Below are 26737 nucleotides of genomic sequence, written 5' to 3'. Positions count from 1 at the left end.
ACAATAATACCTTATGGAATATATTCCTTCTTTAAAGCGCCACCACTCAAAGGGATAACCACTTTCTTCTCAAATGTTCTTTCTTTATCCCAAATTCCATCAAAGTTCACTCTCCACCATTTGATCTGGCATCATTTGCATCCCCACCAGATGATCAGTCCCGGGTCACTCCAGAATTCGCTCCACCTGGTTCTTCAACGGAAAAGAAAAAGAAAAGATCCCATTGATCAGATTATGCATCCATTTAAGCGCAGATGCAACCATATGCAGGAAAATGAACACATCACCATCAAGTGCAAGAATTATTAGAGCTGTAAATTTAAAAGAAAATGACTGCTTTGAGTTTAAGCAGCAGCTTTCTTAAGCACAATCAACATTATATTTAGACACAGAAGCAGCATAATTAGCTAAACCATCTCCGAACTTTTCCTGTAAATTACCGGCAAAGAACATCCAAACAAGGTATATAGACAGCAACAAGAATAATATCACATAGAAATTGAACATTTGATTTCTCAGGAACCATTTAGGCATATCTGGTTAGCTTTGCTAAGGAAAATGGAAAAATAAAACATGCCTATAAGTGGAATGAGGCGAAGTCCATCAGAATTCTGATGTTAATGTTACATTGTCTGATATCAACTACAAGTCTACAACCGCAGTAGATATTAGTTTTGCATAGTCCTACAACAATTACAAAAATGGGGCCCTGAAACAAGGTGGATCAGGAAATGAATGAACTAGACAATTAGCAGAAACAATCCCAAGGCTCAGGGCTTGGGTTATGTACAGGTCACAATGTCGCATAGTCATCCATCATCACAAGGGGGGGTCATCGGATGTGGCAGCATCGGGGGATCCCGTGAAGTTGCAACTTTTCCCATAAGCAGGCCATCTGTCTGGGAGATTGGTAGTGTGAAGTATAATAACCCTCAACACATCCAAATTGACAGAACTTCAAGCTGTGGACATACTCAACCGGCCTCGAGCTGTTGAAATTTTCAACCCACATTCCCATGCTAACATCTTCCATCTTGAATAACTGAGTCAAATGAATGAAAAGCTCAATTTAGTCAGCACATCAAGAACCACCAAAAGAAAACTAGTACAAGTGTATAACTAAAACCACAGGAAATGGTCCGGGATATACACTCCAATCTACAGTCACAGCTTTTACTTTCCATTCAAATCAGGCCAAAACCCACACACATAAAGAGGATTGTTAAAGGAAGTCGGAAGCTTACTCACCCTTAGTTTATGCTCCTTAAACTTGGATGCGACATACTCTGCTATGTCAGATGACAGAATATAACCAGGGCCATTTGCATAGGGCGGATACACCTCTTCCGGCCATTCCTGCAAACCATATTTTTTTACAGAATTTGATTAAATGAACCCAAGTAAAGATAACTTTTTCTTAGTTCATTCAAAATTAGAAGTTTCTATGACATAATTAACTAAAATACAAAGATAAATGAACAGCTTTTTTGGAATCAATAGGCCCATTTAACTAATATCTTAGTCTGACAATCCCAAGGATTATTTAGAGTTGGGACCAAAAACTTATGAAGTGTTGTGAAAATTAACAACTAGGTTTTCAAAATAAAAAACCAATCATATTACCTTGAAAGTTCTTATCATAGGAGCTCCTAAGAAGAGATAGTTTAAGGGTTTGGGTGTTTTTCTCAACAAAATAAGGAAAAGTTCAAAGAGCAGTTTCAGTCCTGAAGGTGGATCATAGAGACTTGGCCAGTTTAATTTACTTTAAATTGCATCTCACAATTCCAGATACCTATACTATATATTTGAAGGGGTAGCAAATAGGTGATACCTGTACACTTGCTAGATGAGAATATGCATCTACAAGTTCAGTTGATTATCATACATTACTTTCAGTGAAAATATGTACTTAACCGTATGGAAGAAAATATTAATCGAAATTTAGCCCTAAACCAAAGTATCTACTACCAAACAAACCGCATGTGCACTTTTTACTCTAAAACAAGAAACAAAAAATATACTCTAATAAATAAGGTAGTGAAGTTGGTCCATGTAATTACTTAAAGACTACAAAGAAGATCCATATTATATAGTTATGGGGGTAAGTACACTAAATATCCATACCTCATAAGTGACAGCCCATTTACCATGCCGTAGAGGGTTGTGGTAGTAGTTGATATTTCCAATGTAGAAACTTCTACCACTTTGTTTGTTCACTTCCCTCATAACAGCATCTACCCTTACGAATGTATCATCGTCACATTTCATAATGTACTTAGCTGCCACTGAGTGAACCTAACAACCAGAACCATGAACAATATAGGAGGACCATGGAATAATGATAAAGAATCTGAGACAATGAATAGTACATAGTCACATACTCACCCCATACTCACAAATTGCAATAGTCTTCAGCACAACGAGATCATAATTGTCCATGTAAGGAACCATGACTATATCACCAAAATAATCTGCTTCTTTCATGAGCTCCACATTCACTTCCTTTCTTCCATGCTGCAAAAATGTGAATTTAAGAAACAAAAAGCCTGTAAAAGTAAAGGATTCCGCATAGGATACACTTTAACTGACATTTCCATCTGTTATGGAGACTTACCACTGCTACAAAAAAGCAAGTGACAACATTTGCAGATTTGACTAATTCATATTGCATCCAAGATTTTCTCACAGCCATCCGCTCAGCGAAATGATTGCCAGCAGAAAGGACGCCGATAAAGAGATCTACAGGTTGAGTAGGCAGGCTTGGGGCTTTCCACTTCACAGACATATCCAGATGCTCCCTGGGTGCAGCACTTGGGTGTGAAGTAGGCAGAGTAGCTGCAACGATAGAATGAACGTCGATATCCCCATTGATAAACAGCCCAGTAGCATCCTCAAGAGTGAAACCCTGTTGACATCATACGACCTCTGATATGTCAACATAATCCAGAATTTCTCCACATAAAGAGTTACTAGACAAGAGTACTCACGGGGCGATATGGAAAGGATAAAATATGTCTCCCGTCTACATTGATGTGATACCCTTCCAAACCAGTGATAAGTGTAAGTACAAACAACTTGTTTTGTGCAAAAGGAAAAGGCCAATCAACAGTGACCTTCTTTGTCCTCCCAATCAGCCTTTTTAACCACCATGTGGTGTTTGATTCTTCAGACCCACTATCATCACGGATCCATTTCTCACATTTCACCTGTCCATCAACTTCATTCAATTGAAAAAACATTATTTGCAGGGCAAAATCACAATTTGAAGATTCAGGAAATACTTTAACTTTTTAGAGCATAAGCATTGCATAATTTTTTACAAACACTTAGGAGCAGGTTTATTCTGACTTCTGAGATTTGCTTAAGCAATTGATCAACTTTAACATTTCAACAACCGGTAGGACCTACCTAACTGAACATGTAACACAACTCTAGAAAGTTATACTCATTTACTTCACCTTCACCATTCAAAGGCAAAAAAAACTACAACTACACATGTATAAACAATTGAAACCACGGATCCATATAATCAACGGTCATCAACAAATACTAAAAGCCATACAAAATGAACACCAGACATTCGAACAAGCAAATAGATTGTGTCATAAATTCCATGTAAGATTGTCTCACCAGTTTCCTCATCAGCCCTCGACCTCCACCCTTGACAGCGCTGAGAAGTCCCCCATTGCATCCTATAACAGGTATTTAGCTCAATCACGGGATGCCCACTCCAATCCCCCTCTAACCTGGGATTGAAATGCAGTATCCTAGGTGGCGCCTCCCCATCCACAGCTCTCAACCCCTGCAGCTCCATTAGGAACTGTGAAACCACCTTGCTTCCCCCATCATCCTTCCTAATCCCTGCTTTTGACTTCTTATCGGTGTGGGCCTGCCGTGGAGTCCCAACAAGTGTGATGTGGGAACCCAACGACAAACCACACGGTATCACCATTATTTTCCCTCTCCCAATCAAATCGTCCCCAGACAACACCACCGAACTTGGGCACGGCTCCTCTGTTCTATTCAGAGCCGTCCGATTTAGCAGCTCTCTCTGCATTTTTCCTGACTTTAAATCCTCCATCCATTTCTTTCCTAGAGCAAATGCATCCCTAACCACTTTGTGCAGCTCAGAAAACTCATCTTTACTCACACTATTGAACGCATTTTCATCGAAATTCATACCCGAAACATTCTTAAACTCGCCCATTTCCCGCCCCTGCGCCTGAAAAACCAATGTTTCATTCTCTTTTGATTGTGATAGCTGATTATCATTTTCCGCTTTCATAATTGGATATGAAATAATAGGTATAGTAGACTCTGCCTCTGTGGATTCCAACCCTAACCCAGCTCTCAAAACCATGGGAATCTCAAAGCTAATGAAAATCAAATACAAAAACAGCAAACCTGTGAACACTTGAATCGATCGGAGTCGACTCAGTGAGATCAGCGAGTCTATCTTAGCTCGCTTATTCAAACCCATCTCGCGTAAAAATCGAACTAACTAACAAAACCCGACAAAAAAGCAAAATTTCAGGGGTTTGGATCTTAATAGAAATTAGAAACCAACCACAGATCAAGATATTAATTTCCTATTCAAGAACGGTTTCCCCCAATGGTATTGGTCTAATTCCATAAACAAGTACAAAAATTCGATCCAACAATCCAAAAGAGGTCAGATGTGAATCCAATGCTGAAAGAATGTTGTCAAATATGCCGTTTTTTTGTTTGAGTTGCAACTGCAAGAGAGCAGGTGCGGTTACGGAGGAAATATTTGAAAATAGGCACACGTCGGCGTCATGGTCGTCAATATGCAAACGACGCCGTTTATCTGTCAACCTAAACTGTTTCACTGTTTGGATTAAGCATTAATTAATCAGTAGGCTTACTTATTTATCATTAATGGCAGGAGAGACAGGTGTCTTATGGATTCAAACTTTATTTTTGATGATCTACTTTTATAAATATTGTTGCTATCATGCCCCTTTATTTAAAGGCAAATTGATTGTTCAACTTTCGCTGATTGTAATTAATGTTTTATCAAGGGGTGTTTAGCTAAAAGCTTATTGAACATTTCAATCTTGGGGAAATGATCTTAGTTTTCTTTTTTAAGATATTACACTATTTTTGTAGTTCTTTTTTGCAATTTTAGGTTCGGATGGATTTCTACTGAATTAGTGATACTTAGAGCATTCACATCCGTACTCTTACTAAACAGCATGGATGTAGACCCGGACCCACTTTTATTATTCAATTTAAATAAAAATATTTCCACAATATTAAAATGCATTAAAAATATCCGGAATACTATTACAAATTACAAAAAAAATTATAAATTACATGATTAAAATCCTAAAAATTAAAAATTACATAATTAAACTCCTAAAAAATAAAAATTACATAATTAAAATCCTACAAATTAAAAATTATATAATTAAAGGCTAAAAAATACCCCCGTGGAAGACTATTCCTCTGGCCCTATCCCCAATGTTCTTTGGAGACCCTGTATCATTGTCAAATATGAATCAAGTAGCTCGGGGGTCATATTTGACCTATCGGCCAAATTGAGTTGGGCCAAAAGGGTCCACAACGAGTTGGTAGGGGGTTGAGATGGCACAAAGGGAGCGGAAGCGGGGGCGGGGGCGGGGGCGGGGGCGGATGGAGTCGCGGTGCGACGGCGGTTGGCCGTCGTCTTCTTCCTTCCTTGCGGCCGGCGTTGGGAACTGCTCGGGCCGGCGTCGGGGCTACCCAAGTTAGCTCCGGCGAGCTGGCTAGCCACCTCATCCTTGGCGGCGTCTGATAGGGATACTGACCTCGACCATTTGCTAGAGGAGCTGGAGGAGGATGATATGCCTCCCCTATACTTCGGATGCACACGCACCTCCTGTCAAGCGTTGAGGTACTTGAACGGTTTGTAATGTTGGGATTGGTAGGTCGCCAACGCGGCACTGATGATGTCGAGCTCGCTCCTGCCGCTCCCCGCTGACCGCTCTTCCTAGAGGTAATATCCCTGGAACTTTTGGATTTCTTTGTTGGCTCTGAATATGACATTGCGCACCATACTCTCATTGCGCTCGATGGTTCCAGCTGGGTGATTTTCATTGTACCGGCGAGAGACGCGCAACCAAGACCTATCCCCGCTTTGGTTCGTGCCAATCTCCGGATCTTCGGATATAATCAAATAGGCTTTGAATAATTGATCCATCTCCGCCGGAGTGTACGGGGTGAGGACACCACAAGGAGTAGGAGTAGGAATAGGAGGAGTTTGAGAGCCGCCGCTCTCTCTAGATCTGGGTTCGGGTGCCCACCTATATCGCCCATCGGGGGCATCTTGGTTGTCCACCGGGTAAGGCCGGTAGCCACCCGGAACTTGAGAACCTTGGGTTTGAGGAGGGGCCGAAAATTGCATTTCCGGACTAGGAAATGGTTGTGAGCTGAACCATTCGTGGTTCCAACTGCGGGAGTCGGAGGGGTGAGAAAATGAGAGAATTTAGATGAGAATTGTGTAGTGTGGTGTGAAATTTTTTGTGTGGAAGTTGGGGTATTTATAGATGAAAATGTGAATTTTGGGGAAAAAAATTGAAAAATAAATTAAAAGTATGGAGAAAACGGATATAATTTATTGGGAAGTGGAAAAATATTTTTTTTATTTAATTCGAATTTTTTAAATTAAATCTGATTTTTTAAAAAAAATGAAAAAATGAAAATGCCAACGGCAGGTGCCGCCACGTCAGCTGCTCAGCGGCACGGAGGTGCTCGATGCATCGAGCAGTGCCGTGCCAGCGGCAACAGCACAACGGCGAGCAGGGGTGAGCCGCGCCAGCGGCACGGACGCCGTTCTTGGGCGCGAGCACCGCTGCGGATGCTCTTATATAAGTTGCCCAATAAATCACTCTTAATAATGTGGTTTAATTCGTAAATTGGCTCAATTTTCCGAATTCTCGTATAGAAGAAGAAGAAACGAAGAAGAAGAAACAATGTTTTTAAAAAAGCATAAAAATTTATTAAAATGTTAATGTTATTCGTTTCTTGGACATAGAGTTCACTTTCCAACAGGTAACGGTAGTTTATATAGTAAGCACTTTATTAATTGAAGAGGATATTTAATGAATATATTCGATTTGGGTAAGTTGATTACAAACCCACAATTCATTTTGAGTTCAAACTTGGCCCAAAAAAAGTTCAATTGATTATTTTTTATTGGTTGGGCCAGAATACTAGGCCTTCTTTACAATGGCCGAACTCATTCAATTCATCTTGGATTGTTAATCATTATGAATTTTAAGAAATTCATTTTAATTTGTTTATTTATAGTATAAAAATAAAAATAAAAATAAAAAACCACCATAGTGTATGTAGGTGGTTGCAATTTAGGGTAATTCGTGATTGTGGATAGTGAAATCTCAACTCACAATATAAGTGATCTTAATTAATCGAGAAATGTTGATTTCCTAATAGACTTGTCAAGCATCACACCATGTTTCGATCACATTTCATCTTTAACTATATACTACAATAATAAGAAAAACGCTATAATAACTTCTAAAGAAAAGACTTACCTTAAACGCTATACACCATATGTTGTTTACAAGCAACGCCGCACATTAATTTAGCAGAGATCCAACTTCCAAGTGAGTTGCATATAATTAATTTTCTGGAAAAGTGAAATTCGATATGACGAAATGCAGCAATTAATTACCTTAAACTCGTCAAAAGTCAAACCTATATCTATATTTGTCTCTATTCTGATACTATTTGACATTTCTCCCTATAAGTCAAACGCTGCACGGTTTCCAAGACTTTGTGCTTTGACTATTTTCAACTTCTTTTGCACCATTAAATTCTCCTTGCAACTCCCACCCAAAAAAAAAGAAGAAGAATAAAAAATGAGATGGAATTCCTACATAAAAGTATTTTATAATCATACCGCTTACTTATATGAACTTGATTTGTTTGAAAATTTGATCTATGGTGCACCTGGGTTAGGAAAAATAAAAAGAAAAAGAAAAAAAGGCCCCCTAAGTAAATATAGCCATCTTATCAAATTAGAATGTGAGATAGAAATAACCTTTTGAAACAAAAATCCTGTTATAATGTACTTGTATTGATCTACTGCTAGGATGGTGTTACGGACTCAATTCTCACATCAGTTGTGAGAACAACTGATGTGGGGTATATAGACTAAATGAGCTCTCTCTCCTAACAGGCCAGTCTTTTGGGATGAGTTCTCTTGTTTAGTCTGTATCAGATGGTTAATGTCTAAGGACAAAAGTTCTTTTGTTTGAAAATTTAAAATATAAAAATCTGGTTGATAACATGATTTCTTGTGTTGGACAAGAATATGCCTCTTAGAAAGCTTAATTGAAAATCATAGTTTTACAATAACTAAGAATTCGAGCGTTGTCGATGCTGTATTATGTACTCCATGAAAATAAAGTAATGAACAATGAAAAAACACACAGTTGATGTTCTTAAAAAACGATGATTTTTCACTAGTAAAATCAGAAAGCAAGCATAAATTTAATCATCGTTCTCCCACAAAAACCATGCCCTTTAGTTTTGTCCGTTTGTCAACCGCTCTCTTCAATGGCAACCTCTTCTCTCTCTATATATACACACTAAATTCAACAAATACACATCACTAGATACGTATACCTTTTTTTCCATCAAAAAACAACACAAACATACATTTCCGCAAATGATGACGGCGGCGTGTTTCCGCAGCATCCACGACTGTGCGTCGACGGGGAGAGAAAACGACGCCGTGGTGGCGGACATGGACGGGACGCTGCTGAGGGGGAGGAGCTCCTTCCCCTACTTCGCACTAGTCGCATTCGAAGCCGGTGGAGCTCTCCGCCTCCTCTTCCTGCTGCTTCTCTCTCCTCTCGCCGGATTTCTCTACTACTTCATATCGGAGTCGGCCGGAATCCGCGTGCTCATCTTCGCGGCCTTCGCCGGACTCCGCGTCTCAGACATAGAGTCGGTGGCGCGGGCCGTGCTGCCCAAGTTCTACTCCGGGGACCTCCACCCGGAGTCGTGGCGCGTGTTCTCCGCCTGCGGAAAGCGCTGCGTGCTGACGGCGAATCCCCGGATCATGGTGGAGGCGTTTCTCAAGGACTTTTTGGGAGCCGATTTGGTGATGGGGACCGAGGTTTCCACGTTTAAGGGGCGAGCCACGGGCTTCGTCAAGGCGCCCGGGGTTTTGGTCGATGACAATAAGGCCGCCGCGCTTAGGGCAGCATTCGGTGATACACCGCCGGAGATTGGCCTCGGCGATAGGCATACTGATTTTCCCTTCATGAGTTTATGCAAGGTATTTTTATCTCTATTATTAGTATTCTTAATTAGAAAAATTAATAGAAATTTAAATTAACCACTCTACTTCACAAAGACATTTTTCTCCTGAAGTTTTAATAATTTATATATGAGTTATTTAAATTATTTAAGATTGGAATTATACAGGAGAGTTACATAGTGCCGAAAAAACCCGAAGTGAAGGCAGTGAGCGTCGATAAGCTCCCGAAAGCGGTGATATTCCACGACGGCCGCCTCGTGCAAAAGCCGACACCCTTCCTCGCTCTCCTCATCATACTATGGGTCCCGGTAGGGTTCCTCCTAGCTTGCCTCCGCATTGCAGCCGGCGCTCTCCTCCCGATGCCGCTCGTCTACTACGCCTTCTGGGCCCTCGGCGTCCGCGTCACCGTCAAGGGGACCCCACCGCCGCCGGTGACCAAGTCCTCGGGAAAATCCGGCGTCCTCTTCATCTGCTCCCACCGCACCCTCCTCGACCCAATCTTCCTCTCCACCGCCCTCGGCCGGCCCATCCCGGCCGTGACCTACTCCGTGTCCCGCCTCTCGGAGATGATATCACCCATAAAAACCGTCCGCCTGAGCCGCGACCGCGCCACCGACGCCGCGATGATCAGGAAGCTTCTCCAGGAGGGGGACCTCGCCATCTGCCCCGAGGGCACCACCTGCCGGGAGCCATTCCTCCTCCGGTTCTCCTCCCTCTTCGCGGAGCTGACCGACGAGCTGGTGCCCGTGGCGATGGTGAACCGGATGAGCATGTTCCACGGCACCACGGCGCGGGGGTGGAAGGGGATGGACCCTTTTTACTTCTTCATGAACCCGAGCCCGGCCTACGAGGTCACTTTCCTAAACAAGGTGCCGCTCGAGCTCACGCGCGGCGCGGGCAAGTCCAGCCACGACGTCGCCAATTACATACAGCGAGTGATTGCGGCCACGCTGTCGTACGAGTGCACGGCTTTTACGAGGAAGGACAAGTACACGGCGCTCGCCGGAAACGACGGCACCGTGCCGGAGAAGCCGAAACAAGTCATGGGGTGCTGAGTCATTTTTGACATCTTTTATTAGTAGTAATAGGCATAGACTAAAATACAAGCAACTTTTTTAATGTCTTTTATATATACAGAACATATTACTATATGTTACATGGTTCTCACTTATTATTTGTGTGTGACAATAAATAAATTTGTAAGGATATTTATTTAGAAGAATTATATTTTTCGTAAAACGCTGATATAATTTAGGCAAAAAAAATGAAGATGTATTTCTGTCTTGATATTTAATTGGCAGCTTCATATTTGGGGGCAGATATATGTTTAAGCTCCAGGTTGTATATACATGACCGTTGTGATGAATCAAAAAGATTTATACAGTACATTTTTGAAGACTGAACTATAGTAAAACCAAACTGAAATAAATGTGGTAGACGGTTTAGTTAAATTACGCCAATATAATTAATCTTGAATTGTTAATTAGGAGAATCATTTAGTTGAGTTTTGTGATAGTGGCGGTGGTTTGTGGTTATGGTGACAATTTATGGTATGTTTCAAATTTCAATTGTTGAGGTACTTCTGTTTTTGGGCGAGATTTTTGTCACTGATAATTCTCCATTCGTCTGCGTCTCTGTGATATATTGTTGTGTTTTATTTTAATGGAATATGAGACATAAATTTATATATTATGTTTATAAATTATAATGAAATCAAATAGTACTGCGATTTAATGGAGTTTCATGTTTGATGTACCACATTATAAATGCCCAATTCATGCTTAATGTTAGTTTTTGTATTTTAATCGTAGTATTTCATTCATTCTCAACTTTCATATTTTTTTGCATTCTACTACATTTTACAACATTTTCAACTAGGATTTATAATTGTTTTTTAACATCGAAATCTGAAATAGAAAATCCATACTGTCGTCCATGTATTTCTACAATTTTCATAACCTTAAGGGTTTGGCAGATAATTAATAAATCAATAGAATAGTTTAGTTGCAATAAAAAAAATAGTAGTAGTACTTGTATTTCACAAACGTGACAAGAACTTAGTAGTAGTAGTAGTAGTATTTTACAGAAGAAAAAAAACTAAATTTATTTATTTTTAAATACATGTAATTGCGAGCAAATTTTCAGCAATATCCATTGATCCACATCGCATGGGCATGCATCCAAAATGGGATTGGCTGCGTTTACGATCAACCGCAACTCGCACTCCAAAAATTAACCTTACGTATCAATCGATTTGTTCGTATGATATGATCGTCGTCTTTCTCTCATATTTTGGATCTGATAAGTGAATTTAATCGCAGATAGAGGTGAGTTTAATACTACCATACACAAATACACAGAGAGATGGCGTTCTCGTCGATGCAAGGATCCATAGATTTCGACGCCGAGATGACACTCAATGACAAGCTCAAAGTCTTCAAATCCAACAATTTCGATCCTCAATCTTACTTCCACAGCAACAGCGGCACCATGGCCGAAAAGGTCCATCGTTTTTCGCTTTATTCCCATCAAGCCTATATTAATTTATACGTTTTCGTTAGAAATGAATCTTTGCATCTGCAGGATGTTTATAATAATTGTCTATGGGGGTGAATTTGGACTGAATTCACACATTTGGGACAGGAAATTAGGCAACTGTGCATGCACCTTGACAGATTGAAGAAGGCTTCTGCAGAAGAAATGCGGAAAAGTGTCTATGCCAATTATGCATCTTTTATAAGGCCAGTTATCGTATTTAAAGTGTCTACTCATTCCTGCTATTTTGAGTGCGTGATTATTTTGATTATCTCTTGGAATCCTTTTTAGCAAATTAAGACAGTTTGGCAATTAAGTTGTACAGGACATCAAGAGAGATCTTGAAGGGGAGCTTGTTTCTTTGAAAAACCTCTTGTGATCTTGTCATTGCGAGCAAATATCATCCACGGTATAGCTGATGGAGTTCGGATCGAGTCCTTGCCAGACGGAACTGATCATGCCAGAAAGGCTGCAGATTTAGAATTCCAAGACACTGAGCCTCCAAAATATGACAAGTGGTTGTCACAGTTTATGGAGAAGATTGAGGTCTTACTGGCCGAGAGACGAATCGATGAAGCTTTGGCTATACTAGACGAAGGCGAGGTTCTAGCCGAGGAGTCTAGAGGGACTAAATCAATGACTACCCAAGCAATATTGTTGCTAGAACACTCTATCATGGTAAACAGGCAAAAATTAGCAAATCAACTAGCTGATGCAACTTGCCAGGCTTCTACCAAATGGCTTCGAGCTTCGTTCAGCAGTTCAAGCGATGAAAAAGATCGGAGATGGCCCACGCTGCTTAAGTCTCACCAGCAGAAGCTGCATAGGAATATGCAGTCCCTACAGCCATCGAGCACTACATATGGAGCAGCATACACTACTGCACTTGCACACCTAGTTTTCTCCACCATTGCTCAGGCATCAAATGATTCCTTGACTATATTTGACGATGAGCCAGCTTTTACATCTGAGCTTGTGACCTGGGCAGTGAATCCGACACTGGCTTTTGCACAGCTCATCAAGAGGAACGTTGTGGCGACTCCAGCCGCATCAGGGTGCCTAAGGATTGTTGCTGAGTGCATTCATATATGCTTGGGGCACTCGTTTCTGCTGGAGGATCGCGGATTGGGTCTTTGGCCTACTGTTTGGAACTTCTTCAGGCCCTTCTTGGAGCAGGCTCTAACTACGACCTTAAAAAAGATTGATCTGTGTATAGCTGCCCTTGCTGCTTCTGAAGATTGGTCACTCTGTCATTCTCCGATTGCTGGCCGGCAGTGCTTCGGTTAGCATGGTTGCCTCGCACCAGAAGCTTCTAACACTGCACACAGGTTTCATACAATGATTCAGGTGATTATAACACAAATTCCTCTCTTTCTCTCTCGCTATCTGACATTCTAGTTTGTAGAACTGAATCTTGGTTTAGGAGCTTTGTGAAGATATTGGCTCTCTTGAGATCTTGCATTTATCTGAGCAAGCTCTGGAAGGTGTCCTGCAGTCATTTAATGCGTATGTGAGCTTGCTCGTAAATGCATTGCCTAGTTCCATGGACACTGAGAACTTGGAGGGAAGTGGAAGAAGAAAAGTTGGAGTAACAGAAACTGAAACTCAACAGGTAGCTTTGCTGGCAAATGCAGTGTTGCTAGCGGACGAGCTTCTCCCTCGCACAACCATCAAGTTATGCTCCACCATGACAGGTGATGACCCACAACAGGGGGGTCCTGACAGGAAAAACCGCCCTCCCGAGCAAAGAGAGGTGAAGAAAAGGCTCCAACGTTCAGTTGAACAACTGAGAGATAGTTTCTGCCGCCAGCATGCTGTGGAGCTCATAGTCACGGAGGATGGATGCCTTCGTTTGAGTGCCGAGATATATGCTAGCATGGACGAAACCAAGGAGGAGCCTGAATGGTTCCCATCTCTTGTATATCAGGTGATGATTCAGTACTAACAATTTCGGAGTACTCCATATTTTTACATTTTGGTTTTCAGGAACTGTTTGCTAAGCTGACAAGACTAGGTAGTATTGCATCTGATGTATTTGTGGGGAGAGAAAGATTTGCAACTATTCTGTTGATGAGACTCACTGAGACTGTGATTTTATGGTTTTCTGAGGATCAAAACTTTTGGGAAGAAATCGAAGGAGCACAGAGGCCGCTTGGCCCTCTGGGTCTTCAACAGGTCTAATCCAGTCAAAAATAATTCTAATCTACAATTACAAAGAAATTTATAATCTGCATTTTTATGCAGTTCTATTTGGATATGGAATTTGTGATACTTTTTGCATCTCAAGGGCGCTACTTATCCCGGAATCTGCATCAAGTGATGAAGAACGTTATTGCCAGAGCTATTGAAGTAGTTCAGGCAAACAACATTGATCCATATAGGTCAGTTTCCTCAGAAAAAGCTTCTTATCTATCTAACATCAAATTTATTCTGTTCCAAAACTTTTGTTTGATTTTGTAGTTTCCTTCCTGGAGACGAATGGTTTGCTGAGGTTCCTCAAATCGCGATAAAAATGATGCTGGGACAAGCCAATTTTGATAACCCAGACTGCAATATCACTAGTCCGACTGCGTCATCTGTCCATTCTCATGGAAGTCAATAGCATCAACTCAAGATTCAGGATTGGTCAGGTATTTTGGTATTCTTCACCTGTCAATGAGTATAAATTATTAGGACATCTGAACCTGGTTATATCAGCATTTGTAGTATCCTCCACTGAGTTTGTTGATGTAGAGACTTGCACAAAACAATGGAAGAAAGCTTCTGAAAAATATGTACTCCTAGTATTTATTATTTTGCTATAATCTATGATGCTTTACACTTATTTTTTTTATACCTATTCAAGGGTTTTCTCAAAGAACCCAAGTTGATGATAGTTTAGATAATCGACTTCGTTTACACGTATACAACACAAGATCTGTTCTGGCAACTCTTCAGCTTTATTACCCTGACAACAATAATAGGAAGCATGTATTAACATCATGGCTAACCAAGGAGAACTGAGAATTTGTTCTGCAACAAGATTTTGGTTAAACTAACTTAAGGACTTGATACTTGCCTGGATTGTTAATCCAAAATCCATCACACACAGCTTTAGTCTGTCGAAGAATGTCTCAAACCCCTTTCTAGAAATGTAGCCGAATCTATGCATGTCCAAGTCTATCTCAAAATAATTTTCACCCTGCAGTAAGAAAAGATAATAGAAAAATTAGAACAAAAATCAAAAGATACCGGGGCTTGACATGCGTGAATCCTCTCAAAAGCTTGGGAGCTCTCCAAACATAGTTTCATTGAATTTTCAATGAAGCAAAATTAAGCATGTTAAGTCAAATAAGAATCGATAGACCACATTCGACAACTGCATAAAAAAATTAAGCACAAACTTACAGAGTAAAAGTCATGTTGAGGACGAGAAAGAACAGGCTTCTCGTTGTATGCATGCATGAGTTTCCTCTCTGCAGCACTTAGAGGCAGGTCCTCCATGTTCGCTATGCGGCCCAATATCTTTAGTCTTTCCCTGAAAGGTGACACGGAGTCTACAGCGAAACCTTTGACTTTTTCTACTTCATCATCAATTAGTCTCTGAAATTTAAACTGGGTGTTAGGTGCATGGCAAATGAATGCATAAAATAGAAATGATCAATGGGCAGCTGTTGTATCTGATAGGGAGCACACAAGCACATATAATCGCAACTGACCCACTGATAATTGCCAAGATAAACTACTGTTTTCTTGAGTTCATTCAGAAGCATGGCAAAGAATTACCATTGCTCATAATGAGAACATAAGATTCATCAACATACTCACCCTAATATTTTCTTGAAAATGAGCTGAATATTCATTGGCGAAGGTTTCAGAAAGCTGGAAATACAAAACATAGCTTATCCCTTCACCATCTGTTTCACCTTGAAAAATTGTTGCAGGATATAATGGTATCTGTAAAACCGTAAAGACGAGCCATTATTACGTGCTATCAAGAAGACAAATAAGAGCACACAAAGACTTGCTAAGAATAAGAACAAGGTTGCTACACAATGACGTTGATCTAACCTTGGACACACACCCACTACCACATTGTTGTGTATGCATTATATAAGGATTTAGTATCTGTGTATCTTCTATGCATCGCTTTAACTGGTTACTATCAAATTATTTGATTTTATATCAGTAGAAGGTGAAAATCTGGCAAGACTAGACATGCCGACTTCGATGTCTGATCTAGTATGAGTACCTGGACATTTACAACTAGAATAGGTGGAAGTTTTCCAGAAGAATGAATAGCAGGAAGCTCCACAAATCGAGCAACATGATTGATTTTCCTCTGAGATAAAAATACATCAAGACCAAAAGGATTATATGCAGCACAATTGCGAGCAAACTCTTTTCTTTTATCCCTGCACAGTATATGTGCAATATGAACACCAAAGGAAAACAAAACATAACCAGAGACAAAAGTTATAGGCGACAAGTGCAAGTTTGTTACCTCAGGTAATTCGCTCCCCTAATCTTGAATGTCTCGGGTCCAATATCTGACCAACTATCTGGTATTTTCTTCCCAAGGGGGCAGAAGGGAACCTGTGAACCAGCTATAGGTCGTTGCAGTACCGCCTTTGAAGAAACTGCAACACACATAACACGAGGTAAGTGTAAAATCTCCCTATTTTTAATTTCATAAATTTCTACATGCTTATGGATTTTTTTAACACCAAATAGAACCAAAATGATGCAAACTCACATTTAGAGGCCGCAGTATGCTCTTCCTTCCATTTGAGTGGGAGCTTCAAGGCCGTCTTCTTCCTTGCACTCGGAGGGCTAAAACTAAGGGATCTTCTCCTTTCAACAGGAGAAACAGTCGAAGCCAGACACGGCAAGCAGTTGTTTGGAAGGATTCCACAGTTATCCAATAAATTATCCTCCTTATTAGCGTTTTCCCTAGAGGCTCCCGATATCTCATCAAGGTAAACAGGCTGCACATCACTCGTATCATTTATCGTCACACTGATATCAGAAGCACTAGTGGAAACTGAGCTTCTAGCTGCTTCACCGGAAAAATGACACACACCATCGCCTGATTCTTGGGGTTCTTCAAGGGAAGAGACATGATCTCTCTGAGAAACAATGCCAGTTCTAGAAGCACCATCAAAACCACTAAGGGAGCTCACATCTACACAAATACAAATCACTATCTGATTTGAGAATCAAGTGATGAATCAAATGCAGCTTCAAAAACAAATACTCCAAGTTGTCGACATACCATCAGAAAGACTTTGATAATCATCATCACTACAGTCAGATTCTAGCACTGCAGCAGAATCATACCATGCTTCATCCACACCTCCTGTTAGTACCAAAATATATGGTTATCGAGTCATGGCAAAACAAAATAACTCATTCATCATCTTCGCACGAAGGGTGCAAAGCACATTGCTCTGCTCAATTCATCTAAGCATATAACCAAAATCCTTGTATTCTAAGACGCCCAAAGAAACCAAAACCAAGACATGGTTCGAATAGTACTTAATTAAGAAGGCTATAATGCACCATTCCATTGTTTGGGAATTTTCATCTATTAAATCTCACTAACACTTGAGCAATTTCAGATTCAAACCATCTCCATCAAAGAGTAAATCAAAACAAAACAAAATAGTTTACACAAAGAGAGGAGAAGTAAACCTTGAGAAGTGGGATTGATGGCAATAGGTGAAGATGATCGATTAGAAGGATGAGAAGGCTGCCTTCTCTTCGAAGCTTTTCTTCTCTTTCTACTCTTTTTCTTCCTTGAACCTCCTAATTTACCTCCCACGCAATTTTCTGGCCGAGACACACATGCCCCCATCTCTCTCTAAATCAACACCCTTTTTTTCCAAAAAAACAAACAAACTAATAATCACAGAAGAAGACTGAGACTAAGAGAGAGAAAAGTCAGATATGGACACATCATCTTCCTCTCAATCTCAGAACCGGTATATCTCACATTCTAGAGAGAGAAAGCACAATCGAGCAGCCTCCTCTCCCTACCGCAGTTCCTCCAACTATGTGTCGCACTCAATAAATTTAAGTAATTATTCTTTGCCATTAATCACTTCCATGTCCATTGAGATCCACAAAACTCAAACTCGAGCAATAAATGAGAGGAAAAGAAATTAAACAAATCTGGATTTTTGGGTGGAGAAAGGAAGTCATGCGAACAACGCCGGTCAAATCTAATTAATGCGCAATCGAATCCATATTCTTTAATCAAGGAAATAAAATCCGAAAATATAGTAGTAGGAATTGGAAATAATAAAAGAGAGATTTAGCCAAAACGGCGACGGCAGTTGAGACTTTGAATGCAATCTCAGTGACACGTGTCAGGATTTAAAGGGGTCAAGCGTGTGGGAGTAGAGCTCTCACTTCGCAGAGTCGTACGTGTGCTGTGCGAATAGAGTTCTCAACGTTGCTATCTTTCAGGTCTGTTTGTCAGAACAAAATCTCACACTTTGTACACCTCACTATTTTTATCTAATGTTTTTTCAAATCCACATTTGTATTTTCACTATTCGAAAATCCAAATCTGAAAATTCAAAAATCCGAAAAATCCAAAATTATACATATCTCAAAGTCTAATATCAAAAATCCAAAAAATTTAAAAATCAAATACCAAGTATCATTAGGATTATTTTTTTTATCGATTTAAAATTCACATTACCGTTAATAGATAATGATCTTTTTAATTTATAATTTGCATTTTGTTGCAACTAAATTATTCGAGATTATCATTTTAGTTGTTCATAGTAAATTTTGTCGATAAAAATGTGAGTTAACATGAAAATTTAAAAAAATTATTTTTAAATCTAGCAACTAGTAGCAAACAAATATTTATTAAGTGCATATATTGTGATCTTATATTTTCCAAAGTTACCATCAATGGAATGACATACTACTATTGTGATGCTAGTAGAGTCCTTACAAAACTCACCAGTGACTAGTGTCCCACTGATTAAATGATAAAGACCCTTTTAGATCAAATTGTACTATTGGATTGCTATAAATGGTACAAAGTGAGACCTTTTGTGTTATGAGAAAAAGAGGACGAACTATTATTATAGACTAAATAATTTAAAGAAGATAATGGAGTATAAAATAATCGGAATAGTTGTGATAAGCAAGGGTTGGGCCACATATTGTGGGCCTTAACTTAAATATGGGCTTAATATGTATAGACCATTCCGGAGTAGGATTTTAGATACTGTGGTTTTTTCTCTACTTCAAGATATTTTGAAGATATGATGTGTCTGTAGTACTCCCTCCGTCTCATAATAGATGACACATTTGGAAATTGACACGAGAAAAAAAATAAAAGTCTACCAAAATATAATTAAATTTATACTATAAATCAGGACATGTTGGGTGGGAAGACACAAACAAGTTTATAGGGTGTTAAATAGTAAACTTTGAGTGCTTCGGTTTGGAAATTGTAGAGGTGGTCGTATAAGAGTGAGAAGTGAGGCCCAAACAAGATTCGGGCATGATGTTTGAAACATGGGAGAAGAGCTTCAAAAACCTATTACCAAAACCTTTTATGCTACCTATTCAGATGGATAAGTGTTTTAAGGAGATTGGAGAGTGGAAGAATGGAACATGGAGATGGGAATTATGATGGAGGAGATTTGAATTATACATGAGAATTGGACTGGAAGCTAAGAACATTTTCTTTGTTGTTCCCTTGCTCCTTTGTGGTGTTATTTTTTCAACTTTGTTGTTTGGATTTGTTATGTGCGCTTCTTTAATGTTCTCGAATTTCTATAGTTCTATAGAAATAGTCTTGTTGTGATGTTTCTTTATTCATTGACTTAGTTGTGTTTAGTCTTTATTTGAGTCTTTATTTATATTTACTATGTATTCGGACATATCTTATGAAATACTATAAACATCAATATCCAATTTAATATTTTACCGATAGTTAAAAAGTTCACCCCCTCAAAATAAAGTTCACCAAATTTGATCAAATCACAATAATGAAAAAAGGGATCTCTCAATATCATCACGTCGTTATTATATTATTACCAATTTTAATGCCTGGCTACTTACATGTATAACGTGGGAATATGGATTTTTAAAAATCCAAAAAAGGAAAAGGTTATGATTAATGCCCGGCAGCTAGGGTAGGGGTCCAAGTAGGACAATCTCCGTATTATACCTTATATCTTTGGCATTACAACAGTCAACAAAATTGTTCCTATTGAATCATGTTGCAGTGTCATACTACTATTTTAATTAATTTTGCATGGCAAAAATGTACTACAATTGATCAATCTTTTCAATAATTAGAGCCTTTAAAAGGGTCCAGTTAGGGAGCAATTAATTATAAACTTTGATAGTGCAGCTGTGGGGTATTTGGGTGTGCTAAGACTTAGCTGTAGATGTCTGTGTTTTGGGGTCCTTCAATTTCATTTCATCTCAAAATCCATCTCTATTGGAGTTGGCAACCCATCTCTAATCAACCTTTTTTCACTATAAAATTATCACATGACATGACCCTTCACAAATCTCCTAAATTAATTAATCATAGTAAATCTCATTTCATAATTAATAGCTTTAGGGACGGGACAATTGGAGGTACAATCTTTATAAGTCACGCTTGATTTTATAGGCTCATTTTCAAAGCCAATATATTGAGGTGTGATATTATATATATTTCCAAAAACTGAGCTGTGTTTTTTTGTATATGTGCTGTCGATGTCGTGTGTTTTAAGAGAGTGATTTACTCAGCTCGACGCTGATATTTTTGGTATTGTGGCTTTTTGCAGCTTGACAACATTTGGAATCATATGGGAGAATTAAAAAAAATAAAAAATTAACACACGTCTTGCAAGTGTATTTTTGACGAATAACAAATCATCAAGCTATAGATTGACTAGCAAAATACTTGTGCGTTCGTTAAAGACCCATATTTTGGATAAATAAGAAAAGTCAGTCACATCCACAGATTAAGCTAAGACCTCAAAAGCATTCAAAAACAAGATTCGATAAAAATAAATTAATATGATAGGTCATCGGCAACAAGACACAAACAAAATCAGACCTCAACACACATTTAAAAAGAAGCACAATGAATGAAGATAATAGTTCTATGGAATGGAATGGAATTCAAAACTCATAGACAAAGATGGATAGATAACAACCAAATACCAACAAAGCAAAGTATGGAAAATAGCAAAAGCCTCAACAAACACATTGAGGATGAGAGGGGAATACAGGGTCCAACGAGCTCAAGAGATTTTTGTCATTGATTTCTAAGACCCATCCCATCATATCAATCCACTCACAAATTTTGAGCTCAATCCTAACCTTGGTCATTTTGCGTCTGTCCATACTTGGCTCTGGTACCATTTATTAGGATTATATTTAAACTCCAGATTAGTTTGATTTTGTCTGTTTTGGCTTAGCTTTTTTAGATCGTTTGCAAAAAGTCTCACTCTAATTGGAGTTGGAAATTACATATATAAATAAATATTGTTTCCAACTTTTTTGGCAACAAACCTGCAGGAATCAAAGTCCATGAAAATTTATAACTAAATTCCAAGCTCCACCGTCCCCAAAATATTCATTAATCTGTCCCACTGAAAAAGGGACATCTTCCAAGTGTATTTGATAACTGCAATTTCATTTATAAAATTCAATTTCATTTATAAAAAGTACTCCGTACTAGAAACCAATTAGTGCAACACTAATCCCAGTTCGTAACCTATGCAGTATGCACAAATGACATTATTTCATACAAATAAGATAAAAAAAGTATTTTAATTTATCGAGACGACCTGACATTGACTTAGAATCCTACTATGCACTTATAAAATAAACTATTCCCTTCGTCCATTAAATATGAAACTGATAGGAATTAAAATGAGATTAATTCCTACTGAATATATTATATGAAAAGAGAGCATAAAAGAGGAAAATAGCGTAGATTGGCAGTTTCTTCAAGAGGGAGAACCGAAAGACAGAACCAGATTAATAATTTAATTCTTCATTCTGCTTAATAATAATAAAAGACTCCACACATATTTTGTGGTACAAAAAGATCTTTTATAAACTAGGAAAGTAAATCAAAAGCAAATCAAATCCTAACCACTATGGAAAGTAAATAAAATCATAACAATTAAATAATACTAAAACATAAATAAACTAAATAAATATACGGAGAGAATATCAGCTCCCTTCCGGAATAAAACAGAATATCAAGCCCCTATCACAAATATTTGCTTTTCAGCACGTGATTTTATGTAGTGTTGTGTTGTATTGTGAGTTAAGGAAGAGAGAATAAATTAAGGGAGTCATGGAACAAGTAGAGAGTGTTGTTTCCATTTTAGGAAACGTTTCATTTTTAGTGGGACAACCCAAAGAGAAAAACGTTTCATTTTTAATGGGATAGAAAGATTATGAAATATAATTAAAGAAACAATAATAAAATAAAAACTGTTCTTATTTACTATTAATGACCAATAATTGTGCAATAAAGTCCGCTTGCCGTGGTTAGTTTCGAGTAACATCCTATTATTCAGTTAACACGGCTTCTACACTTCAAATTTTAGGGTTTCATTGCTGATAAATACTGTCATTAATACTTCTACACTTCAAATTTTAGGGTTTCATTACTAATAAATACTATTAATACTACTTCTGGAGTTCTGGTTTAAAGAATTAATGCATCTAAAAGAATTAGAAATCATTTTATTATTGATTTGTAAAATTGCACCTAATAGCTGATCTTTACTAAGGAGTTCACATTCTCTCAAGAAAGACTTAAATTTACTTGTGACACACACTTAAACGCAAAGAGGTCGTAATCATTCCACTTCAAATAGTTAGTTTGAAAATTTTATACTGTAATAGAATAAAATCAATGAACATAAGGTATGAGTTTCTAGTTTTAGAAGTTAAAGGGAATAGTATTAACCTTGCAAAAAAATATCTAAAATTTAATTTAGACGATCTGTGCACTTCAATAAAACATTTGTTCATGTTTATGTGATCTCTATTTTGTTGCAACTTTATTTGGCCATAAAGCATACTCGGTCCTATGAATAAGATATTTCTATACTCTAATTAATAAATTGGTGGTTGTAGTCATTTAGAAACAAACCTTGTAGGCCATGTTTGGTTGACGGAAAAGTAAAGTTGGCAAGAAAAATGATTCATAGGAAAATGAATCCCAGGAATATGATTCGTAATAACTTTACTTTCATGTGTTTGAAAATATCAAAGTTTTTAATTTTATATTTGATTTAAATATCAAACTAAAAATATACTAATGATTCTTTTATTTAAAAAAAAGAATAATAATTTAAAATTTGTAATAAATTATTAATTACAAATAATAATAATTATATTATTATATTTATTATTACGATGTATAGTTTAAATATAAATTATTTATCATAATATATAATAATCATAATAAATATGATTATTATTATTATATTTAAAAATATTATAATTGAATAAATTTTATAATTCAAAAGTTCCCTACAACTTTATTGATTAATTATTAATTTATAAAATAATAATTATTATTTATTATTATATGATTTATATTATATAATCATATTTTAATTGTTTAATAAATTATTAATTATAATAGTAATAACAATTATATATAAAAATTATAATAATATAGTTATAATTATGATGATTTTAATTATAGTTATTTATTATACGAGTATGATTTATAATTTTAAATTATTTTGAAAACATTGTAATTAATAATAATAATAATAATAATAATAATAATAATAATAATAACTATACTATATTGCATTAAATATGTAAGAATCCTAAAACTGAGAAAAAAGAATATCTAAGAAAAGTTAGGATTTAGAATCCTGGAAAGTTGTACTTACTTTCCTTGTTCTCGGATTCTGATTACTTTCTCAGTTTGATTAAGAAATCAAAACAAACATAAGAATTTAAAATTTAAGGAATCAGATTACTTTCCCAGACAGAATCCCGACAATCAAGCACGGCCGTAATGTAAAACTATCACCAAGTCACCCTCAAGGGTAGAAACGAGAATTTTAATCTACATTGATTAACTATTTAATTGCAAATTACAAATAGTTATTGCTTTCATATAAAAGTTGGTTATATGGAGTGAAGGTTGTTATTTGTTAAGGAGGGTGCATTTATTAATGGTGTTGTGCAGCTAGCCTTCTTTTAATTAATAGCAAAAATTATACAGTAAATTACATTAAAATATACTCATGTCCTGTATTAAATGAAATAAACTATGTATTTCAGCGTACACTGCGATCTAAGTCAGAATCATATATTTATATGCAAGTAGTGCGTCACACTTACCAACTTTAAATAATACTATTACTACTTGCTACAAATACTTGCTTTTGATTAACTAACTGTGGACATGAAATGATTAATTCTTTAAATGCTTACATGTACTAGTATTTATTTATCCATCATCTCGTCCTATTAACTTCGAATTTCATAAGGTCGTTCAATTCAAAATACAGAGCGTTTATTAGTTTATTTTACACTTCAATAGTGTTAAATTGGGTAAATTACCGAGCAGGGCTATGATTTTAAGCACTATGATTTAGTTGTTGTTGACTTTTGGTACATGCTTTTTGTTTACTGCTTTTTCTAGTTATCATATTCTTGTGACGGATGAGGTTGACAGATAACATCAAGATTTGTTGTTTTTGTGTATCCATTATTTTTCTTGTGAGAGTAGTTAAATATCTTGAATTTAAAACAAGTAAAGCAACCCCTGTGAAATGGCATCTTAATCTTAGATTCCACTTGATCATACAACAACCAAGAATTACTGCTAAACCATTATTTTAGTGAAAAATATTAATAGTAGTTTGGTGTTTTCCGATAAGGCTGTGGATAGAGTTAGCAAACTGTAAAAGATACTAAATTGTTACCTCAAATACATTACCATTTTAATCAATCCATCACATGGCTTGCTGTTCCGTCGTAACAACAAAAGTATAGTTAAAAAGCCACGATTTACATACCTTTCTCGTGCATTTTTTCCCACCACAATTGAAATATGCCTAGATCCTAGTATATATATGTTTCAACGTGTTGAAATATGTTGAAACTTTATACTTCAAATTAGAAACTTCTCCCAATTATGATTCTTCCCTAGCCTTGATTGCAGTTTTCTAGAACAACTACATTGTTTAAAGATTGCAATCAAAGAAGAATTAGATAAGAACGCAAGTTGAAGAAGATGAACACCCTTTTTGAGAAACTGAAATTGGAAAACTCTTATTGATCAAACGGCTATCTTGCTTTCTCCTTGATCAAGTTATATTCTTTTCTCATTAATCAAGCTACATTTCTTTCTCTTGATCAAGCTGTCTCCCTTTCTCTTTCACCTTGATCAAGCTGCAGCTCCACCGAACGTACATGCCTTGATCAGCCAATAATGCTAACAATCTCCACCTTGGCTGGTCATGGCTTGACGAACTCAAAATCTCACAGTATACAAGTTGACTAGCCTGCAACAATACTCAAACTTATCTTTGTTCAACGGCTTGGTGAGCATGTCTGCAGGGTTGTGGGCCGTGTCAATTTTTATCACCTTAACCCCCCCACTCTCAACTTCATCTCTTATAAAATGGAGCCAAACGTCGATGTGCTTGCTACGCTCATGAAACATTTGATGCCTAGCCAAGCAAATCGCCCCATTGCTATCACAGTGAACAACAACTGACTTCTGATCTATGCCAAACTCTGAGATCAATCCAAGAAGCCATTTACTCTCCTTCACGGCCGAAGTGAGCTCCATATACTCAACCTCTATAGTAGACAAAGCCACTACACTCTGCAAACTAGACTTCCAGCAAATGGCCGAACCATACAAAGTGAAAACATATCCAGTCTGGGATCTCCTTGTATCAACGTTTGCTGCATAATCTGAGTCATAGTATCCAATCAGAGGGTCCCCTTTAACTCCACCTTCTGATGTAAATAGGATTCCAAGATTATGTGCTCCATTTAGATATCTCATTATCCATTTCAAAGCACTCCAGTGCTCCCTTCCATAATCAACCATGTATCTGCTTGTGGAGCTTATGGCATGAGCAATGTCTGGCCGTGTACATATCATCATGTACATCATACTCCCAACTATGTTGGAATAGGGAATCAATTCCATTTCTTTTTTTTTCCACCTCATCTTTTGGTTTCTGATCTCTTGTAAGCTTGAAATGAACTGCCAGAGGAGTAGCTGTACTCTTCATATTGTCAGCCTTGAATTTCTTCAAAAACTTGTTGATGTAGTTAGTTTGGAAAAGCCACAGCTTCCCCTTACTTCTATCTCTGACTATATCCATGCCTAGTATTCTTTTGGCAGCTCCAAGATCTTTCATCTCAAAGATGGCACTTAGCTGGCTCTTGACCTTTCTTATCTCTTTGTTGTCCTTCCCTGATATCAACATATCATCTACATACAATAGGAGATATATGGGCTCCTTGTTCTTCTGTTTCTTGACAAAAATGCAGCTATCATATAGAGATCTACAAAATCCAAGGTTAGACAGATTTTCTCCAAACTTCAAGTACCACTGTCTACTGCTTTGTTTGAGACCATACAAGCTCCTTTTTAGCATGCAAACCTTTCCTTCTGATCCAGGAACCTCAAAGCCCTGGGGTTGTGCCATGTAGATAGTTTCTTCAAGATCTCCATTCAAGAAGGCAGTCTTGACATCAAGCTGCTCCAGCTCCCAATCTCTCTGTGCTGCTACAACCAATAAAACTCTGATAGAGTTATGCTTCACAACTGGTGAGAATATTTCATTGAATTCAACTCCTTCTTGCTGATTGAAACCCTTGGCCACCAACCTTGCCTTGAATCAGATGTTGTCTGCCTGGGCTGCCTCAATTTTCTTTTTAAACACC

At 37.7% G+C, this 26737-nt stretch overlaps 3 protein-coding genes and 1 pseudogene across 3 annotated transcripts; 2 read left to right on the top strand and 2 right to left on the bottom strand.

Annotated features, from left to right (window-relative positions):
• Positions 1-559: 559 nt before the first annotated feature.
• Positions 560-4774, bottom strand: LOC121794776 (hydroxyproline O-galactosyltransferase GALT6-like). The gene is made up of 7 exons (XM_042193117.1): positions 3631-4774; positions 2988-3217; positions 2615-2905; positions 2386-2514; positions 2125-2295; positions 1249-1356; positions 560-1042 (listed from the first exon to the last, which is right to left on the bottom strand). The coding sequence occupies exons 1-7, from the start codon at positions 4478-4480 to the stop codon at positions 833-835; spliced, it is 1989 nt and encodes a 662-aa protein (XP_042049051.1). The 5' UTR covers positions 4481-4774; the 3' UTR covers positions 560-832.
• A 3921-nt stretch (positions 4775-8695) lies between these two features.
• Positions 8696-10347, top strand: LOC121795246 (glycerol-3-phosphate acyltransferase RAM2-like). Its single transcript, XM_042193736.1, has 2 exons — positions 8696-9310; positions 9460-10347. The coding sequence occupies exons 1-2, from the start codon at positions 8696-8698 to the stop codon at positions 10345-10347; spliced, it is 1503 nt and encodes a 500-aa protein (XP_042049670.1).
• A 1309-nt stretch (positions 10348-11656) lies between these two features.
• Positions 11657-14429, top strand: LOC121796529 (annotated as a pseudogene).
• Positions 13895-18193, bottom strand: LOC121797162. Its single transcript, XM_042195900.1, has 10 exons — positions 17501-18193; positions 17082-17165; positions 16563-16991; positions 16311-16446; positions 16059-16221; positions 15635-15763; positions 15215-15409; positions 14886-15008; positions 14664-14774; positions 13895-14476 (listed from the first exon to the last, which is right to left on the bottom strand). Exons 1-9 carry the CDS (start codon positions 17661-17663, stop codon positions 14664-14666), a joined length of 1533 nt encoding a protein of 510 aa, XP_042051834.1. The 5' UTR covers positions 17664-18193; the 3' UTR covers positions 13895-14476.
• Between the last annotated feature and the right edge of the window lie 8544 nt (positions 18194-26737).

This window comes from Salvia splendens, chromosome 3 (genome assembly GCF_004379255.2).
Source record: "Salvia splendens isolate huo1 chromosome 3, SspV2, whole genome shotgun sequence".
NCBI lineage: Eukaryota > Viridiplantae > Streptophyta > Magnoliopsida > Lamiales > Lamiaceae > Salvia > Salvia splendens.
This window is presented reverse-complemented; position numbering and strand designations above follow the sequence as displayed.

Coding starts and splice junctions, on each gene's coding strand:
- LOC121795246 (XM_042193736.1), top strand. CDS start 8,696: ATGATGACGGCGGCGTGTTTCCGCAGCATCCACGACTGTGCGTCGACG. Junction 9,311..9,459: donor CCTTCATGAGTTTATGCAAG/GTATTTTTATCT, acceptor GGAATTATACAG/GAGAGTTACATAGTGCCGAA.
- LOC121797162 (XM_042195900.1), bottom strand. CDS start 17,663: ATGGGGGCATGTGTGTCTCGGCCAGAAAATTGCGTGGGAGGTAAATTA. Junction 16,222..16,310: donor AGGGGAGCGAATTACCTGAG/GTAACAAACTTG, acceptor TATACTGTGCAG/GGATAAAAGAAAAGAGTTTG. Junction 14,775..14,885: donor ATTTTGGATTAACAATCCAG/GCAAGTATCAAG, acceptor TATTGTTGTCAG/GGTAATAAAGCTGAAGAGTT.
- LOC121794776 (XM_042193117.1), bottom strand. CDS start 4,480: ATGGGTTTGAATAAGCGAGCTAAGATAGACTCGCTGATCTCACTGAGT. Junction 3,218..3,630: donor GAGGGCTGATGAGGAAACTG/GTGAGACAATCT, acceptor AATTGAATGAAG/TTGATGGACAGGTGAAATGT. Junction 2,515..2,614: donor CTTGCTTTTTTGTAGCAGTG/GTAAGTCTCCAT, acceptor ACATTTTTGCAG/CATGGAAGAAAGGAAGTGAA.